Source organism: Pelecanus crispus, chromosome 8 (assembly GCF_030463565.1).
Source record: "Pelecanus crispus isolate bPelCri1 chromosome 8, bPelCri1.pri, whole genome shotgun sequence".
NCBI classification, from domain to species: domain Eukaryota; kingdom Metazoa; phylum Chordata; class Aves; order Pelecaniformes; family Pelecanidae; genus Pelecanus; species Pelecanus crispus.
This window is the reverse complement of record NC_134650.1, coordinates 46,304,114-46,319,846: the sequence shown is the minus strand read 5'-3', so window position 1 is coordinate 46,319,846 and position 15,733 is coordinate 46,304,114. Positions and strand designations below refer to the sequence as shown.

At 54.6% G+C, this 15,733-nt stretch overlaps 1 protein-coding gene across 1 annotated transcript in view; it reads right to left on the bottom strand.

Annotated features, from left to right (window-relative positions):
• Window positions 1-15,733, bottom strand: part of JPH3 (junctophilin 3) — a 59,131-nt gene that overhangs the window by 12,246 nt on the left and 31,152 nt on the right. The window contains exons 3-4 of the mRNA XM_075715457.1: window positions 7,550-7,674; window positions 221-1,140 (exon numbers count right to left, since the gene is read on the bottom strand). Of these exons, the coding sequence (XP_075571572.1) occupies window positions 221-1,140; window positions 7,550-7,674 (1,045 nt within the window). The remainder of the gene's footprint in view (window positions 1-220; window positions 1,141-7,549; window positions 7,675-15,733) is intronic.

Genomic DNA, 15,733 nt, shown 5'->3' with positions numbered 1-15,733 from the left:
ACCAAGACAATCTGTGGAGAAAACCCCACACGAACTTCTAGCACACGCTATTATGCAGGATGGGAGAAGGGAGGAGGGGGGATTCGAGGCACAAACCCACGGTAATGCGGGGGTCAGCTCTGCCAGCAGAGCGACCTCCCTTTCCGCTCTGCTGCAGCACCACAACAGCTCTGCACCGGGTTTCTCGGCCAGATTTCAACACACAGTTTTGCCTACTTACCGTACTGGATTTGAGCGCATCCCCATTGTCCTCTTCAGATTCTAGTGCAACAGGTAAGGATTTCTGTGGCGGGGAGAAGGTTAAGTCCCACCTTAGTAGCCGAGGTTCAGCTTTGTCCCCAAATCTCAGGTTTTCCAGTTTCTGCACCGTGGGCTCGGCAGAGGAAGCTGGCCTGAAATTCTCTTTGTTCTGGGACTTAGACCTCAGTCTCTGAACCCCGAAGCCCCGGTCTTCCCCGCGGTGGTCATCAGCCATGCTCCTGCAGGGTCCCCCTTTGCTATAGTGTCTTTTTTGGGTGTGAATCTCTTGCATATAAGAATCCATCCTCATGAGGGGCTTCATCTCCATCTCATAGTTGCTCATCTTCTCCTCGTCCAGCTCAAGCAGTTTGGAGCTCCCTGAGCTGTGGTTGTGGGACCTGTGGTGGGAAGTCCATGAAACTGTGGCTGGGGAATCTGTCCACCTCTCTCTTTGCTTGTGGTTGGAGGCCGAGTGTTTGTGTCCACCACTCCGACCTCTGTAGTCTTCAGGGACGGAGGCTGACCCCAGCTGACCGCTGCGCAGCGTCCCGCTTCTCACGCCGCGAGTCCCGCCGACCTTCTCTTCACTCCAGCTGTTGGGGCGCAAGTAATCCCCGCCGCGTCCCTCCAGCAACATCTGGATCTCCCCACCCCTCTCTTCATCCACCGAGACCTGCCTGGAGAAGTGAGCGCTCTTGTTCCTGCAGGAAGGGCCCAGGGGCGGCGTGGAGGAGGGACTGGCAGGGAAGCTCTGCAGCGGGCTGTCGTCGGGAGTCAGGTCGGACGGGGTGGTCCCTTTGCGGTACAGCTCGGGGCTCTCTTGTTGGAGAGGCGTCCCGGTGGAGAGGACCTCAATGTCATCGCTCGAGTTCTGGCGCTTCGGTCTCTGGCATTCGAGCCCTTTTTGTGTAGTCGTTAAGAGAAAAAGAGAGAGGGAGAGAGAAATGCAACAGGATTATTTCTATTCTGTGGGCGCCCGCCAGGTTTTTCATGTCAAAGAATAGGGCCGAGAGCGTTGGACGGCGGGGAAACCGCGGGGCAAGATCAGGACAGCAGCAGCGTAGCACAATAAACAGCTTCTGCTACTAGACCAAGAGAAAAGGCACCACTGGTTTTACACCAAACCTGCTATCGCCCCCAGCACCCGCAGAGCAGCGCGGTGCGAGCGGCTGCAGCCCGGCACGGGAGACGGTTTGGCATCAGCTGCCGGTGTTGTCAAGACAGAGCCGTTCTGCACTAAGGTTGTGTTTCTCCACCGCTGTAAACCCAAGGGCTACCAACCCTTCTAGAAACCACCTGGCACCCCCGTGGCTCTCACTTCCAGCCGATTCAAACCCGCTCAACGGCGGCTGCTCCTTTAGCACCCGCAGTTCTTGCCGCCCCTGCTGCCGGCGGGCACCCTGCTTGCTTGGGGACATGCGTGGAGGACCGGGTGTATGTATTCCCAGTAAAAAGACTTGCAACAGTTTTGCAGCCCCAGCGATGCGGGGAAGCCACTTACGAGCCGCCTGCAGCCCTGCTTTCTCTGGCGGGATGCAGCAGCTTGCAGCCCCGCTGGAAAGCAGCCTGCGTTGCTCCGCGGCACCATTCCCGCGCTGTGCATGACGTCGCTCTAACCCCGCTAAGGGGGTCAAGTCCGTGTCCGTTGACCTTGTTTTTTTGGGATCCGTCTGACCGCCTTTTCCCATCAGCTCCAAACCCAGTTCACAGAGACGAGAGGGGAAATCGGAGACGCAGCCGGTGGCAGCCCACGGCTCGCCCCATGCCCTGCGTTCGTGCGTGCCGGGTGCTGCCGGGATCGCCCCGTGCCTGCTGCCGGCAGCCTTCACACCCCTCCCTGCCTGGGGAACACATCGGCTTTGCAGCTGCGTGGTTTCGGAAGGGGAATCTCACCTCGAAGCTTTCACGGGGAGATGGTCCCATCTGGGCAGATGTGCAAGCCTCTCATGAAAAAAAAAACCCCACAAACCGTATCTTGAACAGCTTTCCTGCCCCGTACAGACAAGGAGAGCATGGACATTTCCCCACTCAGCCCCCCTTGCTGGACGTGATGGAGAGGACACGGGCGGCCGTGCCTCACGTGTTTAGGCAGGAGCAAGGCAGCGTGTTCAGGGCTACGTGAGTACAATACACACCATCATCCTTATTTCATCGCGCTGAATGCGCTTCGTTCCCTTCGAGCCCAGAGCACACCCCAGACGGTGTCCCCTTGGGGACAGGGACCTCAAGAGCGGTTGAGTGTCTTCTGCTGGAGCTGGCCAGCTGGCAAGGAACATGTCGCTTCTCCGGACAATTAAAAAAAAAAACCCTACAACTTATTAATCATTGATGAAACACCAAATTATTTCAAGGGGGTGCAAGCTAATAGTGGTTAATTCTCATTTTACCCTCTCAAGGCATAGCTGTTCCCAGCTAAAGCCATGCTAAATTACGTGAATAATTTGATAAATATATTAACTGCCTAATGCCCCTGAAATGCATCTAATTGCAATTGCTACGGCTAGACAAGAAACGAGTCTCAAAAAGGAAGAACTTGATTTCTTACCATGGTTTAAAAACAAACGCTCTGAAGCGCCTGCTCTAATCTCTCCACTTCTGCTGAGTAATATTCTCTATCGCATCTTCTTGAGGAGCTGCCGCCTCCGGGACGTGCCTTCGCCCACAGCCGTCCCCGCATCCCACCGCGCCGTGGTCCGGATACATGCGGGGGATGCCGGGAGCACGGGGACGGATGTCCCCATCGGAGCACTTGCAGGGGAGGTAAATAGTAACAAGGCTGCTTCGAAATTTCCCACAGAAGCAATTTCTCGATGGGAAATTGGTCTTCTAATGACTGACAATTTTTTTTTTCTATTATTTGCCACAGAAAATTCTGTTCGTGTTTTGGGACAATACTCAGATGGTTCAGTCTTAGTTCGTTCCCGGTGTCCCTGTTTGTCTGTGGGAGACTGAACCTCCCGGGATTTATCTGGGGCCCCCGAGCAATCCTTGTGCTGGTGGGAAATTGTGGAGAAGGAGGAAGGTGGAGTTCACCTCCTCTGTTTTCACACAGAATAACTGTCTCTGGGGAAAAATACAGACTGATTTTGTGGCTGTTCTTGAGACGTTCCTGTTCCAGCCAACTTCCCATTTCACAGGTGGGAAACTGAGGCAGGGAGGAAAAAAACGGCTTCATATGAGAAAACTGTAAAGCCAATTATTGAACCGGGCTCACCCAAGACTTGGGGTGTCCCTGTTCATCTCAGCCTGGAGGTCCAGGGACTCGAAAGCTTCCCACCAGCTCCGGTGACTCCAAAGGCGATGGCACAACCAGCCCCAGCCTCGCTACGCTCGCTGCTCCTGCACCTGAGCTCCAACCCCAATCTTCCCTGGCCCCCCGAGCCCCACGATGGAGGCGAGAAAGCCCAGTGATGCTCCAGCATCCTCACCCCCGCGACCCACACCAGGCACCACGTTACTGAGGACCCTCTCATCCGAAATCTTTCCCACCCAGCCCTGAAACGAGCGGAGCTAATTCCGCCTCTCCATGGGTTAATTCCCTGAGTTTTGCAGGGGCTTGTGGACGAGCAGGGGCCAGCAATGCTGGGGCACGGCCGCCCCTCCAGCCTTGCTGCCCTGCGGGGATGCAGGCATTTCCTTGCGGAGGAACTCGACAGATGCACGGTGCCGGCTTTCGACACCCGAGGATGTGCAACAATTATTCTGAGCTAAAATTAGTCGCGGAGCACGTGATGTTCCTGGAAGAACGGTTGTGAGAGCTCAAAGGAGGATGCAGAGCATCAAATCCAGATTTCCAGTAGGACTGAGGCAGCCGTGCCGGGCCGCGGCATCTTCAAAGCCAAGCACGTGCCCCCGCGCGCTGCGGTGCCCCTGAGGACCCACGTACGGGATTCGGGAGCTGTGCCGAGCGCCTGCCTCTGCCACCGACGCGCTGCCATCACCTTGGGGGAATCATTTCGCCAGCACCGTCCGGCCCATTGGCTGGCCCCGCTGGCACCACGGCCAGGGGCGTCCGGCAGCGCCGGGAACCAGGGATGCACAACTGCGGCGAGAGTGATGGGGACATTGAAGACAGAGTGGAAAACCACAGCGGAGAGGGTGATGCAGGGTACTGAACAGGGATATTTTTGATTTTTCCAGGTAAAGGCCTTGCGGCACTGCTGTGGTGTCTTTGGGGTTGCTGGTGTCGGAGCCGGTGCCTGCCGGTCTGGAGTCTGGGGCTGTTCAAATAGGGGCTGCGCTGCGGGGATGCTCTGGGCCAGGATGGCTGCGGGGCTGACGTTGGTGGGCATGAAAACCCCTGTGATGCCATCGAGGTGGGTGGCACACAGCACCCAAAACACTGTGCAAGGGGAGCACACAGAGCACCCATGATGCTGAGCAAGGGGAGCACACAGAGCACCCAAAACACTGTGCAAGGGGAGCACATAGAGCACCCATGCCACTGAGCAAGGGGAGCACATAGAGCACCCAAAACGCTGTGCAAGGGGAGCACATAGAGCACCCAAAACACTGTGCAAGGGGAGCACGTAGAGCACCCAAAACACTGTGCAAGGGGAGCACACAGAGCACCCAAAACACTGAGCAAGGGGAGCACATAGAGCACCCATGCCACTGAGCAAGGGGAGCACATAGAGCACCCATGACGCTGAGCAAGGGGAGCACATAGAGCACCCAAAACGCTGTGCAAGGGGAGCACATAGAGCACCCAAAACACTGTGCAAGGGGAGCACACAGAGCACCCATGATGCTGAGCAAGGGGAGCACATAGAGCACCCAAAACGCTGTGCAAGGGGAGCACATAGAGCACCCAAAACACTGTGCAAGGGGAGCACCCATGCCACTGAGCAAGGGGAGCACATAGAGCACCCAAAACACTGTGCAAGGGGAGCACATAGACCACCCATGACGCTGAGCAAGGGGAGCACACAGAGCACCCAAAACACTGTGCAAGGGGAACACACAGAGCACCCAAAACACTGAGCAAGGGGAGCACATAGAGCACCCAAAACACTGTGCAAGGGGAGCACCCATGCCACTGAGCAAGGGGAGCACATAGAGCACCCAAAACACTGTGCAAGGGGAGCACCCATGCCACTGAGCAAGGGGAGCACATAGAGCACCCAAAACACTGTGCAAGGGGAGCACATAGACCACCCATGACGCTGAGCAAGGGGAGCACATAGAGCACCCAAAACACTGTGCGAGGGGAGCACACAGAGCACCCATGATGCTGAGCAAGGGGAGCACATAGAGCACCCATGACGCTGAGGAAGGGGAGCACCCATGACGCTGAGCAAGGGGAGCACACAGAGCACCCAAAACACTGTGCAACGGGAGCACACAGAGCACCCATGCCACTGAGCAAGGGGAGCACACAGAGCACCCAAAACACTGTGTGAGGGGAGCACACAGAGCACCCATGACGCTGAGCAAGGGGAGCGCATATAGCAGCCATGATGCTGTGCCGGGGGGCACATCCAGCACCCATGCTGCTGAGCAAGGGGGTGGCACGCAGCACCTGCAGCACCGTGCAAGGTGGGCACGTACAGCCCGTGCAACACCGCGCAGTGCGGCGGCAGCTCGCCCCAGCCGCTCCCCCCGGTTTGCAGCCTGAGCCTACGGGGTCTGGGCGGTGGCGCGGCCGCTCGCAGCTATTATCTGCCTGACTTGGTCCGCGGGCGCTTGCAGGCTTCCTGACACCATCCAAGGACGGTGTGTTTGGTTTTTAATGTGCTCTAAGTGGAAACTCCTTCCCCCCCTCCTTCACTCACACGCAACCCACCCAGATGTGAGCACCAGAAACACAAGCCCCAACACAAGTCAAGCACCGTGTCCCCGTCTAGAAGCTAGTAAAAAATGTATTACCTAAAAATATCTTTTCAAGAGGTGATTTAAACCAGCAAAGTCTCTTGGCAAGAGGAAATGGAGATGAGGAATATCTCAGAGCTGAAGAAGCCCCTGGGACCACGCAGCCCTGCGAAAAAGCTCCGATCTCTGATATACAAATTGGACCTCCGCGGGAGGAGAAATGCCGAGGGGTGTTTGAACAGGGCTGCGCCTTCCTCCAGGGAGCTGCACAGGGCTCGGCTGCGAGGGGCTCTGCGTGCTCTGCCCCCCGAAATGCCCATCCGCACGGGGCCGTGTCTGGGCTGGGGGTTTGCTACGCACCCCACCCCAGCTCAGGCGGGGTCCCGGCTGGAGCCAGACCTCAAACCCCGCCTGGCTCATCGCCGCCAAGCCGCGGGGTGCCCCCAGCCGCCCCCGCAGCCCCCGCGCCGCGGTTAAGTGAGGACTCGTGCATGGGCCGGCCGGTCCAAAAGATGGAATGATCCCTTTTCCCCGGCCTCGGGGAGCGGCACCGCAACATGGGTCACCCGCCCAGCCCCTGGAGCGATCAAGCCGAATGAGTAATCTTCAGTCATTGAGCTGGAAGGGGGAGAAACTGATAGACGTCTCCTAATGAGGGTTCGGCGCAGGAAAACTTTTGAATAAAACCATTCACATACATTAATTGCGATGTTAATTATTGCTGTGGGGACTTGGAGCTTTCCACTCCCGCTCGCAGCAGCCCCTCTCGCTCCCGGATAGGCGCAGCCTTCGCGGGGCGAAGCGTCCCCACGTGCCCACCGGCTGCAGACCCCTGCCTGGCTGCGGCTGCGCTTCGGCTTCCTCCTCCCTGAGCCTTTGCTGAGCCCGAGCCTCTTGCCAATGAGCAAAAGTTTGGACAAACCAGGCAGAAATGGTGAAGGTGATGGAGGGAAGGAAACGCCACCAGGCAAACCTGAAATGCACGTCTCTGACACTGTTGCACGCACATGCAACTGGTTTGCACACCCAAATGAAGGATCAGGTACCGCCGCATGCTGCTGCAGTGCCGCAAGCCCAAGCGTTCAACAGCAATCATGAGCTAGGCTCTAAAAGCCATGGGGGTAAAATCAGTGACCACCTCTGGGATCATTTCTGTTTGTATTTTGCTTTCAGAGCTCTTGCTGGGTATTTTCTGTGCAACCGTCAAGGACTACGAATTAAAAAATGGGGGTGTTTTGGTGTGAAAAGAGGGGATCCCCGTAATGACAGGACTGCGCAGGGTGGAAGTGTTGAATAGCGAAAGCCTTGCTGCTAAATCCTTCACAAGCTGGTGTTACGGGGTGGGTCCTGGTGAGGACCGGGAGCTGCGGGCACAGACCAAGCCTCTGTGCAGGGCTCATTTTTGGGGATTTTGGGTTTCTGCAGGGCCGAGCGGGGCAGAGAGCGGAATGGGGCGAAAGCTGTGTCCGCAGAGCTGGCCGGGGCAGCACGCACTGACCGTTTTCCCTGTGCTGGAAGGAAGGCGAAAACTCTTTGGCAGTGATCCTGGCGATCCGCGCTTCCTCCTGAGCTTTCTGCGCCGCCGTCACAGCCGCCTCTGCCTTGGCCCTGGAGTGAGAGGTCCTGCAAGGCAAGCAGAGAGACAAGGACTGCGTCAGGCCTGCAGAACAAAGCACGGGAGAAACCCAAATCGCCCCCCGCGAAACCCCTTTGCCCCGGCCCCGCTTCGGCTGCAACGGAGGAGCCACCGCCGGGGTCTGGGGCTTGCTGGGGAAGGGGTGACGATACATCGGTAACACGTTCAGGAACGGCTTCTCAGTCTGCAAATTGCCCGGGCGATTTGGAAACGGGGTCAGGATGCTTCGTTCCCCTGGGGACGCATCCCCCCGAAGCAGGCTGCTCCCCTCCATCACGCAGCCCCTCCGCGGGGGACCCCAGCCTGGCAGGCGGCTGCAGCAACCTCGGCGTGCAGCTCCCGTGAGCCTCTGGGGATGAAGGCCTGAAGTTAAAGCCGTTTTTTGGGTGTTTTTTTTTTAACCAAAAACATTTGCTTTTGGATGAAAAAGCGAAGATTTCCACCCCCGCCACCACACGTTTTGCGTAAAACGCTGGATGTAAATACAAGCGCGGTTTGTCACCGAGAGCAGAGGTAGGAGCGGGGGCTTGCCATCGGTCCTGCCTCTGCCACCCCTTAACATGTCTTTATCAGGGCTTTTTTTTTTTTTTTTTTTCCCCACTCGGGATGAGCGACTGTCCCCTGCACTCACCCGCTGCAGGCGATTCCCCTGACACTCGGGTTTGATGGTATTTCACCCCGTCGCTCGGGATTTACACCCTCTTACACAGCCCTTCTGCAGCGTTCCTGCGAGCATCCTTCGGAGGCTGGTCTGCCCCTTCCCCTTAGCTGAGCTATCGAGGCACTTTAAAAAAACGCCTGTTCCTACCCACCCTGGTGCAGGCAGCGTTATAAATAGCTCAGCTGATTTCTTTTCCCTCCAAAATCAGGCCCTCCATCTCCTTTAATCATTTTTTTTTTCCTGCCGCTCTCTGAATTCCCTCTAATTTTTCGACATCTGCTCGGAGAGGAGTGCCATTTCTGACAGGCTCCTATAAATGGAAAATAGGGCTAGTAATGTGCCTGGCGTTGCATCGTGCGGCACAAGCCGGGGATACGAAACCGGGTGTGCGTGCATCTGTGTGCTGCCACCTCTTTGAGCCCCGCCGAGATGCCTGGTCCCCGCTCCCGGAGCTGACCTGTCACTTGTTTTCAAGTGCTGACAAGTTGTCTTTGCTCTAATAAGTGTTTTATTTATATAAATCGGCTGCTTTGGAGCAGCCGAGGGAGCGGATATGACCTGCTCTCCCGGCGCTGTCAAAGGTGGTGGAGGGGCTGCGGCGGTGCTGCTGCAGGTCCCGCAGGTCGTCCATGACTGATGCAACCAAAAATTGGGTTTAAATGGGGTTTTTTTTACCCGCCCTGGGGCCAGCGCTCACTCTGCTCATGTAGGGTTGGAGGAGTAGATGAGCATGTTACAGCCCCATCCCCTGGCAGGTATCCCAGCTCAGCTCTTTCAGGAGGAGCAGGGATGCTCCGAGCGGGAGCTGCAGCAAACTGCTGGGAGAGGAGGCGCAAACTGCTCCCGTCGTTTGGCACAAACGTGGGCGCTGGGAAAAGGCTGGGGCGTCAGACCCGCCGATTAAAGCACCCCAGTGCCAAGGACGGTGCCTCCTGAGGCTTAAAGTTAAGGTGCTGACTCTCCGAGGTTGTTAAAACAGCTGGCATCTTCCACAGGAGCTTCTCGGTGGTCTGGACGTCGGCTCCTGAAGATCCTCCATCCGTCTGTCCCTCCACCATCTCCTTGGACTGGAAACTATCCAGAGAAGGGACTCTCCCTCCCCTGCTGCAGCACATTTATACAGCAGGCTGCCGGTCCCCGCTGGCCTGATACAAAGGATTAATACCGTCTGATAGCGTCTGGACCAAACTCAGCAGGCAGGATTACATGCTGCCTCCCTAAATTCCTCCCCAGAGATGCACCCGGAGGCAGTTGTCTGTCACTTCTTGCCGGGGAAGGAGGCTGGAAGCGCTGAAAAGCAGCTTGTGCCACTTCCAAGGGTCCTGGGGGACACACGAAGGTGCGGGAGCTTACGCTGGAGGAGCATACGTGGAGCCACCACCCAAGCCATGCTCCCCTCTCCAGCGTTCATCACCTCCCCTTTTTTCACCAAAAAGGGTCAAAATCACCATCGCTGGGGGACGGATGGATTTCCATCCCTGCAAAACTCACTCCAGCGACTTCTCGACTAGTTCATCCCCGTGGACTCAGCCCAGGAAGAACAGCAACTACGGGCTTTGGCCCAGAAAGAGTTAAAAATCAATCGCATTAATTAAGCTATCTCCGATCTAAAAAATACTCAATACCCACAAAGCGGATATAACATCGAGTGCTGCGCAGAGGCGCAGGCGGGCTTAATTGTTTGTAATGCTCTCTAAGATGCTTGGAGGAGAGGCGCCGTCGGAGTGAAAAGCAGAATTATGGTGATCTATACGTTGCATAATAAAATACATAAGTATTCCCAAATAAATGCAAGTAATCCAGTTAGCGTTCGCATGACTTTGTCACATACTAAATTTAACAGCTGTCTCTTTTATACGTGCCTGCTGCTCGTAGCGTGCGCTAAATCTTAATTCCCCAGTTAATTGCTTAAGTTTATTTCCTTGTAAAGCGGGTCTTTCTCCACGACACATAGACAGGGCCCGATCTAATCACTCTTCTCCTCCTGCCATAAGCGCTGCCATAAATCTTTCCCGGACAGAGACGCCATCCTGGAAACCACGGTCAAAATAAGGCTGGATCCTTCCCTGTGGATTCATCACAGCTGGAGGAGGAGGCTGGGGATGCTGAGAGATGGGAGGGATTAAGCAGATCCTGTTGCATCGCTCCTTCGTTACCTCCCGTGGTGTCCGCCATCCCGTAACGAGCCCGCCGGACAAAATCTGTTGTTTGCAAGAGCACGATGCCCCTCTCGCCTTGCCTGAGCTGAGTAGAAGTTGCACATCAGCTCGAAGGCGCTCGTCCGGGTTTCTTCTGCCATGGATGGATGAGCAGGGGAGGAGGAGCGACGCATCCCGGGGTGATGGAGATGGCCGGCGCTCTCTGGACATCAGCACGCGCAAGCGCAGAGGGACTTCTGAGGATGGTTACAACCTCTAAATCTCACTTTAGTGCACTTGGCCGTCCCCAGCGGAACTGGCGGAAGGTGTTTCGGCAAGGACGAGGCTGGGAAGGGCCAGGGGCGTGATGGTGGGGGTGATTTTAGCTCTCGAGACCCGCGGGTCCTGTTTGGGCTGGGGCAGAGAGTCCACGCTGGGACTGGCTTGGCATATTTTATTTATTAATTTTTTTGCCCAGCTGACTCACTCTTCTTGGCAGATGACCGGGCAAGTGGTCAAACTGGCAAGAAGAACTGGCAGGAGGCAGGGAAAAATCACAACCAAGCAGATTTCTGCAAATCTTTGCAGATCTCTTGTGATTTGGCCAGAACCAACAGGGGAAGGGGTAAGACCTGCGAGTGGTTCGTAATGCCAAGTTTATCAGCTCTGGTTAATCTATAAGGAGCTGGAATAAACTGATTTGAAAGGAAGAATTTGGCTTTTTAGGAATGCCAACAGCGACTCTGGCCTGGCTTTGCATGCACGAGGAGCTTCTGCTGCAAATCCGATGCTGGGGGACGGTTTAGCCAAAAAGGGGTGAACTCAGCAAAATCTGTGGCACCTGATGGTCTCAGGAAGAAACAAAGCAAAATTAGAACCAGGCAAGGCTTGAGTGGGGTTTAGGCTAACGGACCACTTTGGCAGGAGAACAAGCGGGACAAACTGCTTAAAAATTAGATATAAACTGGATATAAAAGCAAGTTTACAGACCACCAGAAATATTTTTGAGCGGAGACGGGTCTGTTTGGGAGTCGTAAGCACGATGCCTGTAATTGCAGGGATGGCACCCGGTGCCGCAAGAAACCTGTTTCATTTCTGAGTCCTTCACCTCCATCCAACTTTTGTTAAGCTCAGTGGTGGTGCAAAGGGCGAGCTGGAACCCAATGAGGGACTCCACCATCCTTGTTCCTTTTTTTCTTGCATTCCTGTACGAAAAACAGGCTCTTTGATAAAAATAGGTAACAGACGCTTTCAGCAAAAGTACGTCTGGGGCCCAAGGAAGCTGTATGCTGGACGCAGGGGGAAATGCGCATTATTCATGGTTTAAATGCAAAAAAGCATCATATGGGCAAGATTTCTGGAAAAGAAGGTCTGTTTTCCAAAATTCACGTGCCAACTCTTGCTGGGGGATTTCTGTTCTTTTGCAAGCAAGCTCCTTGCTTCTCTGACATCTCCGTGAACCCAACGCTCGGCCGAGGGATCCCTTGCTCATGGGATTTAGGCTTGACAGGGAAGTATGAAAATGCTGCTTTATGGCTCGTGTTTCTCGGGATGCTGCTGCAGGGATGGAGATCCCCAGCCCTCCTCCACCGCATGCCGAGAGCTGATGGAAACCTCTCCTGAGCTCTCCAGATAGCCCCAACTCCTTGAGAGGAGCACACGCGAGATTGCAACAAGCCCTAAACCCTTTGCTCAGTACCGAGCTGATTTCAACAGGACTATTAGGGTTTAATCTTTTCTACCTTGTTTGTATACCTACAAATCAACCCTCTTGCAAGGGAGCTCAAAAAATCAAGCTCCTGGTAACTACAAAGGGGTTCGCTGTGTTCTCGCCCTTGTTTTGCATTTGCTTAGCTCAGATGGAGGGGTTGGAGTGACGCACAGGCTCATCTAACTGTCCGGAGCTTAGAAATGAAGTAAAAAAAGCTGAGATCAAAAGAAAATTATTAAAACTATTATTAAAGCCTTCTTCCATGCAGCTTTTTTGAAACCTGGTGTGGTTTAAATGGTGAAAGTGCTATGGTATGGTATAAAAGGTGAAAATGCTGCGATCCATATTTTCCTGGGAAACGTGCAAACCCGCCACGTGCCGTCTTCACTGAAGGCTTCGCTTCAGCAGATGAGCACTGCTGGCTCGTAGGCATACACAAGTGGCGAGGATGGAGTTAACCAGCCAGTGAGCTCATCCTGGGACATAATGAACAGCCTCAAGTTTTCCTAAGGGGCCAGGCTGGCTCCATTGGATTCACTTTGTCTCTCAGGTCAATACGGAATCAGGCAGCTTTTTGGTTTTTATTTTTTTTTCAATGCATCTTTATCGTCCTATAGGAGGAATGTTTTCTCCCTCCATTACAGAGGTTCATGTATTTTTCAAATGGCAAAATTCAATTAAAACATACACAAGCTGCAAGAAAATACTTCAGGACAAATTCAGAGAGAGCATTTGCAGGGCATTTAAGACTCGGTGCTTTGCTTTCCCCTCCAACCCGGGCGCCCGGCTCTGTTTTACACTTGAAAAGCAGCAGTGGCTGCAGCGGGGCTGGCTCAGGGGTGCACAGGGAAGCGTCGGGATGCACTTTGTCCTGGGAAGGGATGGCTGGACGCGGCGAGGAAAAGGAGCTTTTCACTCCAACCAGCCCATGTGCAAAAACCAGGCTTGCATAAGCGCGAGCCCCTCGACTGTGTTGACTCGCCAAGGGTTATTTTACGCTCCCATCGGCACAGCGGCGAGCAGGATCCAGCCTTAATTGCATCAAGCTGAGACACACCGAGAACCGCAAAGCAAAAGTCCCCAAGTGATCGATGCCGGTAACTGAACCCCAGAGCCGAGGGGAGAGGGCGAGCGCTGATGCAACCCTCTCCCAAGGCTATCCGATGGCTCCGCGCCCCGCAGCGAAGGAGAGGCGCTTCCAGCTCCCGCCCGTGCCGGCGTGGGATCGATAGCTGCAACCAGCGCCGGGGAGGGATGGGGAGGCGGAAAGAAGCTCTGCCTGCTCGGGGCAGCATCTCAAACCCTGCCTGCAAGGAGGGGAGGCTTGGCTGGTCTTCATGTTCTCCTAGATGGGACAAATTGGGACTGAATTATTAATAGCCGCTGCAGACTGTCTGGCTTCTACCTCTGTAGGAGCATCTCTGATTTAGGGCAGAGCTGGGGAGAGCTGCAGCGCCCGTCTTGCCTCCCTTTGCCCCTGGCATGGGCTTGGGCTCGGGCACAGCAGCCTTCAGCGGGCGCAGCATCCCGCATCCAGCACCCCTCTGGCCCCAAAAGAGCGGCACCACGACCCGACTGCAAGGGCCGGGGTAGGCGCGCCCCGGGGCCAGGCTCTGTCTAGACATTTCCTTCAGGGAGTGGGGAGGTGGCAGCAATTAACAACCTGTTTGTTATTTTCCCTATCTGGCATTTATTGCCCCGATAAAACCCACTCTTAATTTCAGCTTGACTCTTTTCACAGCTCTCCTGGCTTGGTTGTTATTGCACTAGGCTTGCCTTGAGTGATTTGTGAAGGCAGTAATACAGTGCCGGTACTCAGGGGGTGGAATATTAGACACACCAATTAGCTATCTGTGCATAAATTCCCATTTACCTGCTTATCGCAAGCATATTTGCCTTGCCCGCTTCCTCCGTCTGCTTTCTCCTCCACCCTCCCCATCGCTGGAATTCTTAATCAAGAGAAAAAAGCAGCTAATGTGACCTCTGACATGACGTAATGCAGCCAAAAACGTCTGCTCTGGCTCTTTGCAGCCAGACAGAAAGCAGGTGCTGTGCATAGCAAAGAGAAAGCCTGCCTTCCCCGCGCCCGCTGCCAGACTTCCCAGCTCTGGATGGAGATTTTGGGGTGGGAGGATGGAGATTTTGAGGTGGGAGGATGGAGATTTTAGGGTGGGAGGATGGAGATTTTAGGGTGGGAGGATGGAGATTTTGGGGTGGGAGGATGGAGATTTTGAGGTGGGAGGATGGAGATTTTAGGGTGGGAGGACGGAGATTTTGAGGTGGGAGGATGGAGATTTTAGGGTGGGAGGATGGAGATTTTGAGGTGGGAGGATGGAGATTTTAGGGTGGGAGGATGGAGATTTTGGGGTGGGAGGACGGAGATTTTGAGGTGGGAGGATGGAGATTTTAGGGTGGGAGGACGGAGATTTTGAGGTGGGAGGATGGACCACCCCCTGCCTGAGCTCTGTGTACCGGCGGGGAGCAATGAGCACCGGGAGAAGGAGGGGGAAGCCTCCCATCAGCGAGACAGCAAGAGGGAAGGGTTGGGGACGGCTGGGACAGCACCGGGCAGAGGGGATGGGTATTGCAGGCACTGAAAAAAATGCTCTGAAAGTCACATTTCAAGAGAAAAGTTCTGAATTTAAAAAAAAAAAATAGTCAAACCCTTTAATCCTGAAAAAAAAAAAATACCTCCACGCATTTGTTATCGCCCAAGAAAGGAAAATACAGAGAAGCATGGAAAATGTTGTGGTCAAAAGCCCAAATCTGAGTTTCCCTGTGGTTTTACACTGGGGACTGTAACGTTACAGCGGGAAACCATTCCCAAGCCAGCTGGGAGACCTCACGGAGAGCAGGTGCCCGTGGCCCAGCTGGGGCATGGCATGCATGAGGTCTCCGAAATTCATGGAAACAGGGATGGAGCCAGTTCCCATTTAGCTCGTTGCTCCAGGCACCTGTGCCAGATTCTTCTCTACCTTTATATTTTTGGAGCTTACAAATGGGGAGAGAATTCACCAAGGCGTCATTTGCCTTTTTGCACTGAAATACCATTTTTTTAATCCAAGTAAGAGGAAAAAAATATCCCAGGATCTATCCTTCTGTCCTGTACTTTGCCTTTAAGTAGACAAAATGAGTTTTGCTGAAGAACTGAATTCACAACATGTAACGGTGCAAAGTCACGGTGACTTGGGGGACAGGGATGGGCCACAATCAAATGTCACATCCCCAAAATCCTGGGAGAAAAATGGCCCAAACAGCAGCCCACAGCAGGCAGTGATTTGCATCGTGACCGTCTCAGCTGCTCCCATCCCTGTGCATCCCCCGGGACCCTGAGCTGGGTCCTTCCCGGCGGCGAAGATGGGAGCGGCCGAAGGGCTGTAACACCACGATCCTCTCCAGCTCGCCTTACTGCCATCATCCCAAATCGGTCATGGGGCTGCTCGGATGTGTCTAGTGTTTATTTTATCCCTGTTGTTGCTAAACAAAAAATGCCAGCCCTAGCAGAAGAAAATCAAACTCCACTGACTTCAAAGGGC